Source organism: Camellia sinensis, chromosome 4 (assembly GCF_055761805.1).
Source record: "Camellia sinensis isolate YWXY chromosome 4, ASM5576180v1, whole genome shotgun sequence".
Lineage (NCBI taxonomy): Eukaryota > Viridiplantae > Streptophyta > Magnoliopsida > Ericales > Theaceae > Camellia > Camellia sinensis.
The window spans coordinates 90,986,891-91,006,415 of NC_138964.1; the positions used below are offsets into that span (position 1 = coordinate 90,986,891).

Sequence of the window (19,525 nt, forward strand, 5' to 3'; positions counted from 1 at the left end):
CCTTGCTTCGCCTCGAACAAAGAGAATTTTCTGAGTAATTTTAGCATAATGATATCAGTTTAACTTAAGCACCACACTTAAGGCCTTCTAAATCACAAAAAGTACTCAATTCTCAAGTCCGAATGGATGAATTTGTATTTCCTTCGATTTTCTTTCTCTTTCTCTTTCTTTGCTCTAACTTTCTCTTCTATCTTCTTTAAGAGTGTGTTTGGTATTTTTGCCTACCCGTGTGGGGTGTACACAGGGGTTTTCTGTTTCCATCCGACTTTTTGCTACTTAGATATCGGGTGTGTTCATGTTCCTCATTACATTTTCATGCGGCACATGAACACACTTTGGTTCCTTCCTATTTTGTATGGTTGCTTTATTTTAGTTTTTGGCTTTTTATTTAATTTGTCTAGATAGATATTGGTTTGGTCGTCAGTCTTTCTGGGTAAATCTGGAATGGCTTAGTCTTTGTTTTTCCTTTAGTTCTTGTATAGTGCTTGGTTAGGGCCTGGGGTATGCCCCTTGTCGTGGTGTAAGTTTTTTGTCTTTCATTTTATGACTTATCCACCCAAAAAAAGCTCTCAAGAAGAACGTTTCTCTCTAATTTTGTCTGTCCTTCTCTATTTTGTTCTAGGAACTAAGTAGCTTAGGCCTCCAATAGTTTCTTTAGCTTAAGTGACCAAATTAAATTCAGCACCTTATTTAAGGTTTTCTAAATCACCTAAGTGTTCAATTCTCAAGTCCAAAAGAATGAATTTGAATTCCTTTGGAATTTCTTCCTATTTCTCTTTCTTTTCTACAACTTTCTCCTCTAGCTCTCCAGCAAAATGTTTCTCTCTTTCTCCGTCGTTCTCCATCCCTCTCTATTTTGTTTTATGAGTTAATTAGCTTACGCCACCAATTGTTTCATTAGCTTAAGTGGCCAAAGTTTAACTCAAACTAATCTTGCTTAGCCTCTAAGAAAGAGAATTTTCTGAGAAGTCACTAGTTGACACTCATTCTTCTCTTTATCAGAAGCTTTATCATTCCAAGTGACAATTGTTTTAGTAGTTCGATTTTCGTCTTTAATGAATGAAATGTAAGGTTTGAAGTTTGGAACAAACAACTTTTATCTACATCGAAATTTCATTAAAGTATTCTTAGTTCTTTAAATATATGTAGAAACACGAAAGGCTATGATGACGGACTATGAAGCATGGACATTTCAAAATCGGTGCCATGGAGGTGTTCGACATGCGAACATGTCAGGGACAGAGGGACACGTCAAGGACACACCAGATGGCGTGTCCCTTTAATTTAATTATTTTTTTGTAGAGAACACGGCGGGGACACTCGTGTCCATATCGGGACACGGCATAGGACACAACGAGGCTCATTTTTAATTTTGTTATATTTATTTGGGGTCAAAGTGTAATATTTAAAAAGTAAAAAAAAAAAACAACAATGTATGAAATTGTGTACCCCATCCACTCGTCTATACAGTCGATCTAGTCAGCAGTGACAGTCGATCCAGTTAATCCATTGAACTAATCGTTTATCGGCGATAGTCAATCCAGTCGATCGAAGACCCCCATCTATCCAGTCGATTGAAGACTTCGAAGGTAAGCCTCTCTCTCTTTCTCTCTCTCTCTCTCTCTCTCTCTGAGTCTTTCTTTCTCTCTCTCTCTCTCTCGCGCGCGCTCGATTGTAATTATAGGGTAAATCTAGTTAAGAGTTTCCTAAGAATGCAACATAAGCATCAGTATGTAAAACTGTATATATGTTTATATATCATGTATAATAAAATATCTAATTGTTATTTCTTAAAATATCATATATAATTATAATTTTTGTAAATTATTATTTCTTAACTTTTTTAACATATAATAAATAAAATAAATCATCCAATTATTTGAAGGAAATCTAATTGAACCATATATAATAAAAAAAATTATAAGATAAAATATCTAATTTTTCATTTTATTTATTTTAACATATTTTATTATTCCTTATTTTTTATTTTTTTTATTTATAATATATATATCAATTAGAAACAAAAAAATAAATTAACAATAACACATTATTTAAAAAATATAATAGATAAATAAAATAATTAATGTGTATTAAAATAAAAATATTTATAAAAAAATTAAAAAATTTGCCATGTCCTCTGCCGTGTTCGTGTCCCCATTTTTTAGAAATTGTCATGTCCCATGTCCATATACGTGTCTGTGTCCGTGCTTCATAGATGATAGAAAATGGTACACAAATATAATTTTTAAACAAAAAAATTCATCTAGCATAACATTAAAAAAAGAAAAAAGAAGAAAAGATGGTGGTAATTTTGAAATCATTTGTCATGTTTTGTTTTGGTTTAAATGAAATGATCACAACGGTAACGTCATCACATATAATAAAATAAAAGCTAATTTGCAGTAGACCATTCATTATTTTTTGAAAACAATATGATGGAAATTATAAGATTTCAAGTATCGAATAAATGTGATTTTTTTTTTTTAATGGCCTACAGAGAAATTTAGAAAATATTCAACATGAGACCTGAGGTAGGCCTCACAAACCCAACATAACTAGACTAGACTTCTTTCAATTTGAACAAAAGCAAGATCCTATATGTAACCAAAATAATTAAGTCGAGCTATTCCCTTTTTATGTGCAAAGAAAGGCAGATACTCAACACAAATAATTTAGAGTATAACAATTCAGCATATTATGATAACATAAATAGCTAAACAAATGTAAATAGCCATTTAACTAATTCTAAAACATTAAAGATCATCTAAATCATTAACCAAATAATAATAAAACACATATAAAATCCTTGAAGTATGCATTTTGTGTTACTTTAGACCCTAAATTCTCAATTTTGTCCCTAAACACTGTAAGACTATATATGTTGTCTTTTTCATATATGTTTAGGGACCAAAAAAACAAAATCACGAACTTTGGGAAAAAAGTTATAGGGAGCACATACTTGAAGGACCATAACTATTCTTTTTTTGTTTTTGTTTGGGTGAATAAGACATAAATAAAAACAAGAAAATATACAAGATTACAAGGGGAATGCCCCAGGCCCTACCACAGCTATACAGAGAAAGAAACCAAACCCAAGATTAAAAACGACCAAAACAAAGCAAGAGACAAATAAACCAAAAAAGCACTATGTTCAGAAACCATATCAAAAGAAGAAAGGGAGATTGAACACAGAGAAGCCAAACCAAAAAGATAAAACTAGAATAAACCCATAACTATATTTTATTATCATTGTGCTAACGATTTGGGTGGTATGTTTGAAATTATATCAATTGAGCTCATTTGAAATTTATCCTATATAAACGAAGATATATGTCATGTTTATTCTAATTTTACCTTGCTTGTCATTGGAGAAATTTGCAAACGGAGTTCAAGGTACTTACCTAGTCAAAGTTGCCACATTCACTTGGTCTCCTGCCTGCTTAGGCCTTTTGCTATTGAGGTTGTCCTCCTCCTCCTGATCATCAAATTTGCCACATCCACTGGATCCTACTGCTGCATTGTAGTGGTTGTCATTGAGGTCACCGCGTCTTCTCTTTGATGTAGTAGCACTAAAACTAACAACTTCTACTCCTGCTCTTCCTACTGATCTGTGTCCAAGTCTCCATGGAACACACTCATGTTGTTATCTTCAGTATCGGAGCTGTCTATTATTCTCCACGCTTCTTCATCAGCTTCTTCGTTGTATACTAAATGGACACCCAACTTTACATTCAATTAAAGAAAAATCCTCGTCAAATGCTTTAGTTAAACTATCGAAGTCATGACCTTCTCGAACTAAACAAGCTTGAAATTCAATTCCATCCTCATTTAGTGGCCTCGTGTCATCTTCCATTGAACCTGGAAATTCATTAAGTGGGACATAAATAACGACCACATTTCGAGCATTCAAATATTGAAAATATGCTAGCTAATTTTTATGGCTTTCTCAACCAGTTATTTGAATACTAAGGCCCTTAAACCCAACCTCAATAGAATAGCACTTGTAGCACTTGGATTCATTCTTGATTCCAACAACTGCGAAAACAATTCCCAAGAAGCTGTCATTATAACAATGTGGAGGCAATTCAAAAGATAATGAACAACCCCTACTTTGATGACTGAACCACTTTGGAATCTCACTCTCGGGGAAACGAATATAAGTAGTGTATTGCCATTGCCATTCAAAATATCTCTATACAATAGAAATTGGTCACAATTCTTACAGACACACACACACACACACAAACACAAACACACACATACACACAGAGAACCTGAAATTGATTTGAAAGAAACTTTTTTGACAGGATGTTGTTTTGCTCATTCTCAGCACGTTTGAAGCAATTCATGAAGGAAAACCCTTCAACATTATCGTATTTGGACATACTCAATATTGTTCTTAATGATGTGCAATCATTAGCTTCTATATTATTTTTATTTGATGATAGCTCTGGCAATTCTTGAAGCCTCTTGCAACCATTTAAATACAAGCACCCCAGATTAGAGAGTTTATTTTTTTTTGGGTGGATAAGTCATAAAATAAAAGACAAAAACTTACACCACGACAAGGGGCATACCCCAGGCCCTAACCAAAGCACTATACAGGAAACCAGAGAAAGAAAAAAACAAAAACTAAGCCATTCCAGAATTACCCAGAAAAACTGACGAAATAAAACAGAACTATCTGGACAAAATAAATGAAATACGTCCTAACCTAAATAAACCATACATAATAAAAATAGCCAAAATGTGTTCATGTGCCGCATGAAAAATGAGGAGCATGAACACACTCGATCACAGGCAGCAAAAAGCCAGATGAAATCCATATGTCATGTACACCCGTGTACATCCCACACGGGTAGGCAAAATACCAAACAGATTCTAATGTAAACAAACATAATAGAAAATTAGACTTCACACATGAGGCGCTTATAGCAGCCATCAACACAGGCAGGTCCAGCTTCAAGCCACGAGACACACCGAACTGAAAAGAACAAGATAGGCAGACCCAGCCATCAACACAGGCAGATCCAGCCATCGACACAAGCAGACAACCATCAACACATGCAAATCCAGCCAGCAACACAGGAAAAACAAGACAGCACATGTGACCCAGACAGATTCTACACATTATAGTAGACCTTGTAATGCAGCAAGGACCAAACAGAATTAAGTAACCAACAGTAGAGGACTTTGCAAAGCTCAGAAATCTGAAGCAGTTAACATCACACATATAATTGCTCACTACACTCAACCCACAAATATCTATGCTCACATCACTCGGGAAACAGCTCCATATACCTGCAAAAGAAAAAGATACAGTGATATATATAAGCATGTTAGTTCCTCTCAATGTGGCTAGTAAGTTGGGGGTTATGGAGTGTTTATTCCTCACACGAAACTCAACCCTCAGACTGGTTGGTGTACACTCATCCATCAGCTTTCCAGGAATCCAAGCACCATATAGCAAACATTAGGAAACCCCACAATTTATTTGCTAACCTTCACTCAACCCACATTTAGTGAACTCTCAATCCTCACATCAGCAGCAGCATGCTTCAGCATAGTACGAGGCAGTTTCCATGAACTAAGATACCAGCTGTCATTATGGTTAGTCTTCAAATTGGTTATATGCATTACCCTGAACCTAACCATATCTACAATACACTTAATAACCACCTCTTCAGGGACCATATCTTTACTAAACACTCTATTATTCCTAGCAACCCATAACTGGTACACAGTACAAGTAAAGGCAAGCTTGGTAATAATAGCCCCCAGGGATTTCCCTTTCACAGATTTAGCAATAATCTGGACCAAATCATCCCAGAGGAGGGATGGCCAATCAACATTTATTTTACCTTTAATACAAGACCACACTCTTTCCGAAAATGGACATTCAAAAAAAAGGTGATTGTGGTCTTCATGATGGTACTGACAAAATGCACACACAGCAGATTGCGTCACACCAAACAGATGCAACCTGTCCCCAGTGTTAAGACGGCCAAGGATCGCCATCCAAACCACAAAACTCACTTTAGGGATATTGTGAGGGCCCCAAATTAAATGTGACCAATTCACATGGTCATAGTGAGTTCGTAATGCATTCCAAGTGGATTGGATGGTGAAGTCCCCATCATGAGCAGGACACCAACTAACACTATCATGGCCACCAGTAGGGAGGAGATTTGAAGGAGTTTTGTTAATGAGATCCATAATCTCCCAAGAAGAAGGAAATGGCCATCTCCAAGATTTTCCCTCCACAATCTGACTCACCTTAGCATCTATGCTTAAGGCGGTGTCGTACACAATACGCCTCCCAAACTTATCCCAAATAGAACCTATTGGATGCCAATTGTCAAACCATAAGAAAACTCCAGATCCATCTCCCACCTTATACTTGATTAAGGGGTAAATTATAGGTCTAAGGGAGAGAACTTTCCGCCAGACCCAAGAGGGGTCATTTGGCACCCTAACCCTCCAAAAACTCCTACCTTTGAGGAGATAAGACTTAACCCAGCTACACCACATAGATTGCTCACCCCCAGAGAGGAGGAACCAAACATGTTTCGCAATAGCAGCTTTATTCCACACAGAAATGGACTTAAACCCCAGACCCCCTTCCTTCCGGGGAGAGCAAATTCTATCCCAAGAAACCTTAGCCCCATGAGTTTTCATCTCACAACCCGACCAAAAAAAAACCCTAAAAAGACGCTCGATAGACCGAGTGACCTTCTTTGGGAGAATAAATAGAGAGGTCCAGCACACTTGCATCGAAAACAAAACAGATTGGATCAGTTGAGCACGGCCAGCATAAGTAAGACACTTATTTGTCCAGCTCTTAATCCTTTTAGTTATCCGATCCACAAGTTGATCACAATCAGAGGCTTTAAGTTTCGTGGAAACTAAAGGGACCCCCAGGTATCTCACAGGCAACTTGCCTTCACTGAATTGACAAACCCCAAGAATCTCATCCCTCAACTCATTATCACAACCAGAAAAGAATATATGACTCTTAGCAGGGCTAGGTGACAACCCAGACAGGCTCTTAAATTCTTCTAACCCCAGCTTAATGGACCGAACAGTGAACACATCCCCCTTACAGAAGATCATTAAATCATCTGCAAAGCACAAGTTAACTATCTTAGGTTGATCACATCTCCAGTGGAATTTAAATGCAGGATGCGAAGCCTTCTCAGCCAAAATTCTAGAGAGAATTTCCATTACTAAAACAAAGAGGTAAGGGGACATAGGGTCACCTTGTCTCAAACCTCTCTCCCCCCTAAAATAACCATGCAAACTCCCATTAATGCAAATGGAATAGGTGGGACTAGTCATGCAAGCTTTGACCCAAAGAACCATGTTAGGGGGGAAACCCATAGCATTTAGGATATCAAGAACAAACTCCCATCTAACATTATCATATGCTTTCATGATGTCCACTTTCATAGCACACCTGGGAGACTGAGAAAATTTATAAGTTCCTGTGAAAGGAAGATATTGTCAGCAATTCTCCTACCGGGGACAAAAGCTGATTGCACAGGGTCAATAAGATCATTCAGAACAGATTTGATCCTATCAGCAATGATCTTAGAAATACACTTGTACAAAGTATTACAGCAAGAAATGGGTCTAAAGTCCCCCACTTTTTCAGCATTTGGGATCTTCGGGATAAGAGCAATGGAGGTGCTATTTATTTCCCGAAGAAGCTCTCCCGATGAGAAAAAAGATTTGATGGCTTGGACAACCTCTCTCCCCACAATGTCCCAGGCTTTCAGAAAAAAAACCCGCAGAATAGCCATCAGGGCCAGGGGCTTTGTTGGGTTTTAGAGACCTGAAAGCATCAATGATTTCTTTTTCAGTAACATCCCTAGCAAGACTATGATACTGAGTGTCAGAAACTCTCTTGGTGATAAGACCATTAATCCTCTCAGACCCATTATAATTGTCCACAAACGGCTTACCGAACAAATTTGTGAAGTAGTCCACAAAAGAGTTATGGATCTCAGCGCTATTAGTCATCCTCTCCCCATTCGGGAGCACAACACTATGAATACGCCCCTTATTCACATTTCCCTTAACATTTCGAAAGAAGAACTTTGAATTCCTGTCCCCTAAACCAAGCCATTGGACACGAGATTTTTGATGGGCAAGACTTTCCTCAGCTTTACTGAGATCAACATATTTAATGTAAGCAGCCCTTTCCATTTCCTGAAGATGGAGATTCATCGGATCTTTATCAAGCTTAATTTGAGAATTAAGAAGTTGATCCTTAGCAGCACCAACACGGATGGAAATCTCACTATACTCTTTTTTGTTCAGATCTCTTAGGATAGGCTTAAGGGTTTTAAGCTTCTGACAAACCCTAAACATAGGGGATCCCTTAATGTATTTAACCCAAACACCATGCACGCTCGGGAGGAAACTAGATTGATTAACCCAAAAGTCAAAAAACTTAAAAGGCTTTTTGAATTTTGCCTCCTCCCCCCCAAGATGCACAACAACTGGGGAATGATCAGATACGCCCGGAGGAAGAAAGAGAGCATAGGAGTTAGGGTTAGCAGACAACCATCTCTCATTTGCAAGAACTCTATCAATTTTTGAAGTAATAAAATTCCCACCCCCCCGCTTATTGGACCAAGTAAATTGACACCCCTTGTAACAAAGATCATCCAACTCAGACTCCAAGACTAGTCTATTAAACAACTCATTAGCTTGACTCCACGTGTCCTTTCCCCCCATTTTCTCATGAGAGAATCTAACAACATTAAAGTCACCAAGGAAAATGGATGGGTGACTAGCATGGTTGAGAGCAATTTTCTTTAAATCAAAAAATAGAGGAACTCTCAACTCATGTTTATTCTCAGCGTAAACAAAAAAGGCAAAGAAACTGGAATCTGTATCAAAAACGTGGATTTTGACAAAAATATACTGGTTTGATTGTTGAAGCATCAAAATATCACAAAAGTTTGGGTCCCAGCACACCCAAATTCTTGCTGGTAGATCTGGTTGTGAATTTTGACAAAAGATTCCAATTTTTAAAGCTATTTGCAAAAAGTTTAGCTTCATTCTCTATTTTAATTTTTGTCTCCAAAACACACATTATTTTAATGTCTTCTTTTCTAACAAAATCAGCAACTTCTTTGTGTTTAGATGGGTTGTTAAACCCCCTAACATTCCATGATGATATTTTAAAAGACATGATACCAGATCACCACAAAACAACAAAAAGATATTTACCTCCTTTTCTTCTTCTGGCTGCATGATTTGCCAGAAGACTTTTTCTTTGTTGAGCTGCCCACTTTGAGACCATCAGTCCCCTTACCTCCCAGAGTTTCTGGAGAATTAGCTTTCATTTCCTCTTTTCCCATATTACGGACAATATCCTCAGCTGCAGGGCTAACATTTTCTACAACATCAGGAAGGGGAATATCAATAAGCTCCGTATCAACCTCAACAGAAATGTCAGCCACTGGAAGGTTAGCCCCCTCAGATTGGATCTCAGGTTCACCCCTTTTAGTAGCAGATGAACTGTTGGCTTCAGGAGGGACGCTGTGAACAGGGGAGGATGGATCCCCCACTTTTTTCTTGCCCTTATCCTTGACAGTGGTCCATCCCTCATCATCTTCAATCTGTTCCTCTGAATTCTTCTGCAATTCAATGAGGTGAGTTACTTGAGCAGAAAGACAGGTCTTAGTCTCATGTCCAAAAACATGGCAGTGTGTACATCTCGAGGGAACCCCTTGGTACTCCACATGAATGTTCATAGAAGCATCACCATCAGTGAGAAGAAAGCTGTCAGGGAATGCCGATTCAGCTGATATATCCACACACAGTCTAGCAAAAGAGATCCTACTTCCAGAAGAGGTAAGTTGATCCATAAACAAAGGGACACCCACAGCACTGGCTATTCTCCCTAACCCTTCCCCATCCCAATATTCCAGAGGAATGTTAAAAAATTTTACCCAGATAGGGATGGTCTTCTTGTCTTCCTTAGACAGTTTCATCATGCGATGCCACTGTTTCAATATTAGCAGAAAGCCACTTACATACCAAGGTCCCCCCTCCAGCACATCTATACAACAATCACGATTTTCAAACATAAAGAAGAAAAAACCGTCATCATTCTTCAGAATTTCTACCAAACCCTTATGCTTCCACATATTATTAGCATTATTTTTGATAAGGGTGTAAGGCAAATTTTTGTCAATAAAGTACCCTACCAGGCAAGCATCCCATTTCACCGTGGGGGAGGGGGGAGGCATCTCAACCACAATTTTATCTTGATCCATTTTGGGGGGGTAATAGTTGAGTTTTACATCTGATCGGACTGAAGACGAGGCCACGTTAGCCCACGATCTACCCTCAGGGGGTCTGTTCTGCCCTCGGCCTCCACGACCACCCCTAGTGTTGGTATTTGCTCCTCGACCATGGTGTTGAAAACCACCACGAGTGTTACCCTCAGATCCGACAGGATTGAGCCCCGAATCCTCAGAACCACGGTCATTACGACTACCTCTAAGGCTGCCATGTGTATCAGATTCATCAACACCCAGATCTTGGTCCTTCATGACCAGATCCCCTTTTTCCTTTGCAATCGGTGGCGAAGAGTGATCCACCTCATCCACAGTTACTCCATGAGCGATACCCCGATTTTTAGTAATCTCCACACTATCAGGCAGGTCCAACAGCTTTGATCGCCTTTCTCCTTCAACCCTATCGGACCAGTTAGTGGACATCGGGGTTAACAACACTGGCATCGTAGATCCAACAGTAGGACGGTTTTCGTCCATCGCCGATCTGGCCTTGATAGCCGCAAGACGGTCAGAAAGGTCTTGGATGGATGACGCCGTAGCCCCACTCCATTTCTTCTCACTATTTTGTGCAAGCACAACTAGGTTATCCAACTCACATTCAGAGAGATCTAAACATTTAGGGCTAAATTCTCCAAACGACCCACTGAATCTCTCGTTCCCTCTCTCTTCATTAATAATCGCATTAAAGTTTCCTGTAGTAACCAAAGCATCAGATACAGTTTCCATTTCAAGAATGATCTCACAAGAATGATCTCACAAACTTTCAATATTGTTTCCACTTATATCTAAACTTCGCAACGAGTAAATGTGGAAAATAGTTGTGGGAATAGATTTTAAATTACAATCATTGAGATGTAGTCGTTCCAAAGACTCCAACCCTAACAAAGCTTCAAGTTCCAAAGTTGTGTAACTTTCTCTCCGTTTTTGTAAAATTGAAGGCAAAGAAGGAGTAACTCCATGAATACGATGCTACTCCTTTACACCCTTCCAAGGACAATGTTTTAAGTTTCTTCAGAAGTCCAATGGAGGAAGGGAGTTGTCTAATAGCAATCTGATCTAAATGAAGCTCCTTTAAGCAGTCCAGAGCACCCATGTATTGTGGCAGTTTGTCAAGTTTGGAGCACCTAGAGACGTTTAGACTGCTAAGAGTTTTCAACTGACAAATGTTGTCTGAAATACTTCTCAATTTTTTGCAATTGCTCAGACTCAATAAAACAAGATTGGCAAAGATGTCCAATTGAAGGTGGAAGTTCACTTACACCAATCCCATCTAAATCAAGCTCTAATAAACATTTCATATATCCAAAGTTGACTGAAATGTTTTCAACCTTTGAGCACCCAGAGACATTAAGAACTTCAAGAGTTTCCAATTGAATGTCACTATGCAGAATTAGCTTTGTTAAATAATTAAGTTTAGAGTGTTCATACTTCTCAATATGATCTCTTACCATATTCTTCACCAGCACATGTGTCGAATCTTCATAAAGCCAATACCTACTACGCTGCCTAGGCTTTTTAGGTGATTCCTGACGAACAACATTCCACCCCAGTTCTTGTATCAAATCATGCATTATCAGTTTATTGTCTGAGATAGTTGTAAGAGACTTTTCAACAAGAATTTTTATTCCAATAATTGGGTGGAAGTCACAACTTTCTAATATTTTTATTACATCATTTCTGTCTTTTCCTTTGAAAAAGAATGCAATTTCTAAGACTATTTCTTTCTCTTCCAATTGTAATGCATTGTAACTTACTCTCAGTACTTTTGCACTTCATTCAAAGGGCTTTCCTTCAGTTTATTTAATGTACTTTCCCATTTATCTTTGTTTCGGCCACAAAGAAAAGAACCCAAAACTTTGAGAGCTAAAGGAACTCCTTTAGCGTACTTTAGTGCATAGTGTACAAGTTCTCCATAGCCTCCCATTTGTTGGTGTTTCCTAAAGGCTTTCGATTTAAAGAGTTCTATAGCTTCATCTTCTCCTAATCCCTCAACCTTTTAAATATGTGTTATGCCGTATCTGATTAATTTATGTTGATTTCTAGTTGTTATAATGATTCTACTTCCAAAACCAAACCAATCAAGCTCTCCTACCAATTTTTCAAGTTCTGTTGACTCATGCACATCATCAAGAACAATATGAACCTTCTTACGGCATACCCTATTGCTTATTGTACTTAAGGCACTACCAATATTTCCTACTTTCAAATCTTTCTCCATTAAGATTTCGAAAATGAGTTGTTCGTGTAGACTTTGCAGACCACCTTTTTCTGAAACTTCTCTAACATTTTCAATGAAGCTGTAATCTTCAAATTGGCAAGAGATATGGGCATAAATAGCACTTGCAAGAGTTGTCTTACCTATTCCACCCATCCCCCATATCCCCACAACATGAGCATCATCCATCCCTAATCCTAGCAATTTAATCATTTCCTCCATACTAGAATCCATTCCAACTAGGTCTTCAGAAACACACAAATATGTATGATTTAATTTTCTAAAAAGTATCCCCACAAGTTCCTGGATGAACATCAAAACTCAAAACAACTATAAAAACATAAACTAACATTATTTTAATTGTGATTAATTTTTCTCATTGCAAGGGATGAAGATAATTATGGAACAGGACATATAAATGTGTAGAGACATACAGGTAGATAATTGAACTAAAATATATAAAATGTTATTTCAAAATATAATTATTTTAGCAGAAATTACCAAAAAAAAAAAAAAAAACCCCTCAAAGTTGACCCTTACAACAAGGTAAATCCTGAGTTTTTAATTTTGTCAATTTAAACCCTAAACTTTTAATTTATTTTCAGTCTAAATCATTGCCTATTTTTATTAACTAAAATCAATTGAAATTTTAATCATTAAACTCAATACATTTTAAACATTTTATGTATATCTATATTGAGTTTAATAACTAAAATCATTTTAAAATAATTTTTTCTCAATTTTTATTTAACGAGAATGATTTAGATTAAAAATAAATTAAAATATTAGAATTTAAATTCTTGATTTTTTTTTTTAAATTTATAATTATCCCTTTATTTTATCTTGCATTGCACAACCAACTAGTAGTAAATCATAGGGAAAGAAAAAAAAAAGCAAAAAAGAAAAACATAATGTTTTTTTTTTTGGGTGAAGAAGAAATAAAATAAAACAGAAAGATTTACACAATTACAAGGGGCATACCCCAGGCCCTACAAACAAAACCCAGCACAAACCTCGGCACAATACACAAAACTATACAAGGCCAAGAGACACTACATCCGAAGCTCGAGGAAAAGCCAAACGGGATGAACAAAGTCCATGTGTACAAAATAAAAAACCAGCATCCCACACAAGACCGTCCCAGCTAAGAGAGCACAGCAGCAAAGAACCCGTCCTACACAGCCCGTAGGACTAGGCACTTGTAGCATTATCATACAAAAAAAATCCCCAAGAGAAACTGATGAGAATACCAAACCAAACCCATCCCAACCATTTGCTAGAATACCTATAATACAACCTAACGAAATGCACTTAATTCCTCCTACACAGCTCGTAGGGGTAGGAGAAATTATACAATAAAATAATGAACAAACAATACAAGAGACAACTGATTAACTCTCTCATATAACACAGCACGACGCTTGAAGCAGCCATCACCACGGAATACATACACTCTTCCAGCTGCCTCCTAAATGTACACAACAAGCAGCCACCATGCCTCCATGCCATTCTGTTTACCTGATCGAGATGTAGCAAGCTGGAACTGCCGAAACAGTGAAGAAGAACTGCCGAAACAGCCCCATTCCGAAAAGAATCTGCGAAGAACCAGCGTAACTTGTAACACAGCAAGGCGCTGGGAGCTGCCATCACCTCGTTACACATACACTCATCAAAAGGCCTGCTGAACATCCAAATATTATTCAGAAAATTCTCTTTCTTAGAGGCTAAGCAAGGTTAGTTTGAGTTAAACTTTGGCCACTTAAGCTAATGAAACAATTGGTGGCGTAAGCTAATTAACTCGTAAAACAAAATAGAGAGGGATGGAGAATGACGGAGAAAGAGAGAAACATTTTGCTGGAGAGCTAGAGGAGAGAAAGTTGTAGAAAAGAAAGAGAAATAGGAAGAAATTCAAAAGGAATTCAAATTCATCCTTTTGGACTTGAGAATTGAACACTTAGGTGATTTAGAAAACCTTAAATAAGATGCTGAATTTAATTTGGTCACTTAAGCTAAAGAAACTGTTGGAGGCCTAAGCTACTTAGTTCCTAGAACAAAATAGAGAAGGATGGACAAAATTAGAGAGAAACGTTCTTCTTGAGAGCTAGAAGAGAAAGTTAGAGCAAAGAAAGAGAATGAGAAAGAAAATCGAAGGAAATACAAATTCATCCATTCGGACTTGAGAATTGAGTAGTTTTGTGATTTAGAAGGCCTTAAGTGTGGTGCTTTAGTTAAACTGATATCATTATGCTAAAATTACTCAGAAAATTCTCTTTGTTCGAGGCGAAGCAAGGTTAGTTTGAGTTAAACTTGGCCAATTAAGCTAATGAAACAATTGGGGGCCTATGCTAATTAATTAAGTGGTCCATGTTGACCTGTTTTTTGTCTTTACTTTTGCTTTACTGTTTGGTGCTGGTTTTGAATTAGTTTTGCGTCTTGCACCTAGATATGTGTTGCACAGGTTCTGTTTTGTTCATCAATCCTGTTTTCGGTTTTGGTGCCGATGTTTTGTGCTGCTATGGGGCTTTTTAGTTCTTGGTTTTGAGCTGTTCTTTCGCAGTGTTCATTATCCCTATCTCTCTTGATATGGTTGCTGAACTGTGTGTTTTTTGGTTTCTCTTTTTGCGTTATCTCTTTGGTTTCTTGGTTGCTGATCTTTGCTGTATAGTTGCTGTAGGGCCTGGGGTATTCCCCTTGTAATCTTGTATATCCTTTGTCTTTAATTTATGTCTTATTCACCAAAAAAAAAAAAATAGTTAGTGGAACAAAATAGAAAATGATGGAGAACGACGGAGAAAGTTAGAGAGAAACATTCTTTTTGAGAGCTAGAATACTAAGTTAGAGAAAAGAAAGAGAATTAGGAAGAGAATCAAAGGGAATGCAACTTCACCCTTTCGGACTTGCGAGTTGAACACATAGGTGATTTAGAAAACCTTAAATGAGATGCTTAAGTTATATTAATATCGTTAAGGTACAATTGCTCGAAAAATTCTCTTTCATAGAGGCTAAGCAAGGTTGGTTTTGAGGGAAGCTTGGCCACTTAAGCTAATGAAACAATCGGTGGCCTATGCTACTTAGTTAGTAGAACAAAATAGAAAATGATAGAGAACGACGGAGAAAGTTCGAGAGAAACATTCTTTCCGAGAGCCAGAAGAGAAAGTTAGAGAAAAGAAAGAGAAGTATGTCTATTTGCTGTATGATTTTGTGTTTGGGCTGATGCCGGGTGGGCTTCGCGTCTGCTATCTCTAGCACTGTGGCTGTATGTCTACTTAGGTGTTGGGCCCACGGTTTTAATGGGCCACAATGTTTTGGGTTTATTTCTGTTTAAAAAATGGGTTGTTTTTGAGGGGCCCATTTGTTTTTTGGCCTAGGTTTTTAGGGGTTGTTTTTGTTCATTCGCGGACAGTGTTTTAATTAGTTTTTTTTTATCTTCCTATTTTGCCCATATATCTTCCTGATCTTTTGGTATCAGAGCCAGGTTATGTTGTATCCTGTTTTTAACTGATTTGCTGCTTCTACTCAATGTTCTCTATTGTTTATTTGATTAATCCTATTTTCAGTTCATCTTAATCACCCGAAAGATCAGTCTGTTATATCCACCTCGTTTAAGTCACCCACTTTCGTCCCTGTCCTGAGTAAGTCCTTAGTGTTAGGCCGTGTTGGACTTAGGGGTCTTCCGAATAGGGTATGTATGTCTACTAGGTATGTGATAAAACTGACAAGAATAGGGTATGTATTAAGATATCTGTAAAACTGATTAATTAAACAAAACAATGAGTCGATTATTTAGAAGTAACTCATCAGTAAGTTCTAGGTCAACAACTTTGCCCTCAATACCTAATCAAGGACTAGTAATTAATGAAGAAGATGTTGAAATACAAAATGATAAATTTGAAACTGAATGGAATATACCCAAATTGCCAATAAAAGAAACTTATAAAACTACTTTTTTACAAAATGTTTTTAAAGTTGCTCTCCATGTTAAAACCATCGAACAAGTGTATGCTTTAGAAAAACCTAGAGAAACCTGTCAATTATTTGATAAAAAATTAATCAAGAGACATTTAGATAGTGGTTATAATTTTATGCATATTGGCTTAATACAAGTTGGTGTAAATCCATTAACAATGGTAGGTAAAAACACTTCTGTTTTATTATGTTTACGAGATGCTCGCTTTCTTAATTACAATATTAGTTTAATGGATATGATGGAAACTGGCCTTCATAAAGGTCCAGTACATTTTAATTGTTTTCCTGATTTTACACTTAGTTTACGCGATCCCCATATTCTCAAAGCATTAACATTAAACATTTAATTACATGGTTCATTTACTGAAATGTTAGAAAAGGTTCACAATATTGCTTTAATTTATCGTGTTCATTATAAATGTATGCAAGCCAATTTAAATGTTCATGCCTTACACAAAAGCCCCAGAGACAACCTTATTAATACAAAGCAATAGTAGTGGTGAATCCAATATTAATATTCCCCAAATGATTGAATAGAAAAATATAGATTTACCTGATCAATGGGTTACTGTTAATGAAAATTACAAACACAATCAACAACAATCTTCAATTCAAGATATCCAAGATATTCAACAATACAATGATGGTTCTGTCCGAATTAAATTTAATCGCAGTCAATCCTCTAGGCATAGTACATCTAGTGTCCCTACTGAAATTACAACTGAAGATGAAATATTTAACACTCCTTTATTTCGGAAAAATAGTCAAATACATCTTGGTCAAACCAACCAAACTTCCCAAATAAACTAAAAGGAATTGATAATTCTACCACTTCCCTGATTAGTAAACCTGTTTATACTACTCCCACACATTTACCAGAAGAAGACATTGCTTCAAATACTTCTCCAACTCAAACTGATTTCGAAGAATTTATACCACCAGTAAATCCCCAATTAATGACAATCAAAAAAGATTTTACTCCTTATTTAGATAAACTACTTATTGACTTTAGATCCAAAGAGAATAAGGCTAAAAGACATGCTTATCGTGCTAAATATGATTCTACTCAACAATCCAGAATAACTAGAAAATGGTATGATTTTATGGTTCAATATGGTTTTGAATTATCTTTCTTTGACTATATGGATCAATATAATCATCCTCTGTTAGTTCTAATCATCCTCCATTAGAAAATATAATTATTGATCACCAAGGTTCTGAAGTTCCAGCCTTTCCTTTTAAATTACCTGGCACTGACCCTGAAATTAAAAAAATTATTGAACAAAATAATTATACTAATCAATGTCTAAAAACCATTGGTAAACAATTAGATAAATTAGAAACTAATTTAGATAAACAATCTGCAAAATCTACTAAACCCTTAGATCAACCTTTACTTAATCTCCCTAGTCATCGTTCTAAACGAACTAGCCTAATCACTAATGATCAATCTACTGTTAAAGCCATTGAACACTTCTTTACTAAGTCAACTCCTAATGATACTTCTACATCCAAAGATAAAGGTCTTACTGTTTTAAATCAACAACCTATTACAGATACTGTGTCTAATCAATTTGACACTGATACTACTGATAATGAGATCACCCAATTAGCCAAACAATTTCAATCTTCTAATCTTAATAAAATTCATTATCCCAAAGTTAATCCTCAAACTACCAAGAATTGGTATTCTCGACCTACTCCACCTGACCTCCAATTTGAAGAAACTAATCTTAATAATCAATTTTCTGTTTCTGCTAAAAAATTATACGAATGGAATATTGATGGTCTCAGTGAAGATCAGATTCTCCACAAATTAAATCATTTATCTATGGTTGCAAATAGTTATCTCAGTAATTATCCCCAATATTCTCAACCTGAAATTGTTTCTTTAATTACTTCCGGTTTTACTGGTATGCTCAAATCTTGGTGGGAAAAATACCTTACTGAAGAACAACGCGACTCAATCATTTATGCTAATCAAACTGATGAAACTGGTCTACCAATTTTTGATGAAACTATTGGATGTTGACACCCTGACGGAATTAATCAATTAATCTATACCATAGTCCGACATTTTATTGGTACACCTACAAATATATATTCTCGTATCCATGATCAACTAAGTAACCTTACCTGTCCGACCTTAAGTGATTTTAGATGGTATAAGGATGTATTTACTTCTCGAGTCATGTTAAGAGCAGACTGTACTAAATCATTTTGGAAAGAAAAATTTATTAATGGGTTACCTAGCTTATTTGCTCACAAAATTCGAGATGTACTAAGTCAACCCACTGGCGTTATTGAATATGATACTTTAACATATGGTGATATAATTAGCACTATTTAAAAAGAAGAATTAAAAATGTGTATTGATCTTAAACTTACTCAAAAAGCTAATAAAGATAAACATAGAGCTAAATATGAATTAGGGGAGATCCCCATCGGAGAAGAGCGGTTCACCGCCACTCACCTCATGAGGTGCTTTCTAAAGCGCCGCTACGCTTGTTTATTGCGTTCATTAAACATCATGCATTGTATTGCATTGTACCTATCAAGTTTCTTTCTCATTCATGCACGATATTGTATGTACGGTTCATTCAAAGAAGTTCCGTTTGAGATCCTTTATTTAGTGTATCAATCACGCTTCATTCACTTAGTGTATCAATCACACTTCATTCACTTTCACTTTTGTGTATCTATCACACACATTCTCATTTTGTGTATCTACCATGCACATATTCACTTTAGTGTATCTATCACATACATTCTCGTTTAGTGTATCAATCACACTTCATTCATTTAGTGTATCAATCACACTTCATTCGTTTAGTATATCAATCATTTTTTTTTTTGGGTAAGTAAGTCATAAAATAAAGACAATGAAATTTACAAGTTTACAAGGGGCATACCCCAAGCACACCCAACAACAAATAATTAAACGAATATATAAAACAAAATCTACCCCTGCACCCCCACAAGATAGGGGGAGAAACACGTGAACAACAGAAAACAAAATAACCTTACT

General features: G+C 36.5%; 1 protein-coding gene across 1 annotated transcript; it reads right to left on the reverse strand.

Moving 5' to 3' along the window:
* Positions 1–7,445: 7,445 nt before the first annotated feature.
* On the reverse strand, positions 7,446–11,042 carry LOC145823883 (uncharacterized). Its single transcript, XM_082923432.1, has 3 exons — positions 9,326–11,042; positions 7,835–8,897; positions 7,446–7,575 (listed from the first exon to the last, which is right to left on the reverse strand). Exons 1-3 carry the CDS (start codon positions 11,040–11,042, stop codon positions 7,446–7,448), a joined length of 2,910 nt encoding a protein of 969 aa, XP_082779558.1.
* Between the last annotated feature and the right edge of the window lie 8,483 nt (positions 11,043–19,525).

Bases quoted from the DNA above. Each gene is read 5' to 3' on its own strand.
- LOC145823883 (XM_082923432.1), bottom strand. From the start codon at position 11,042: ATGGAAACTGTATCTGATGCTTTGGTTACTACAGGAAACTTTAATGCG. The intron at 8,898-9,325 runs GTAAGGGGACTG...TTTTTGATACAG, and splicing joins TTCTCCAGAAACTCTGGGAG to ATTCCAGTTTCTTTGCCTTT. The intron at 7,576-7,834 runs GTCTCTAAAACC...CATTGCTGATAG, and splicing joins GAAATCATTGATGCTTTCAG to GATCAAATCTGTTCTGAATG.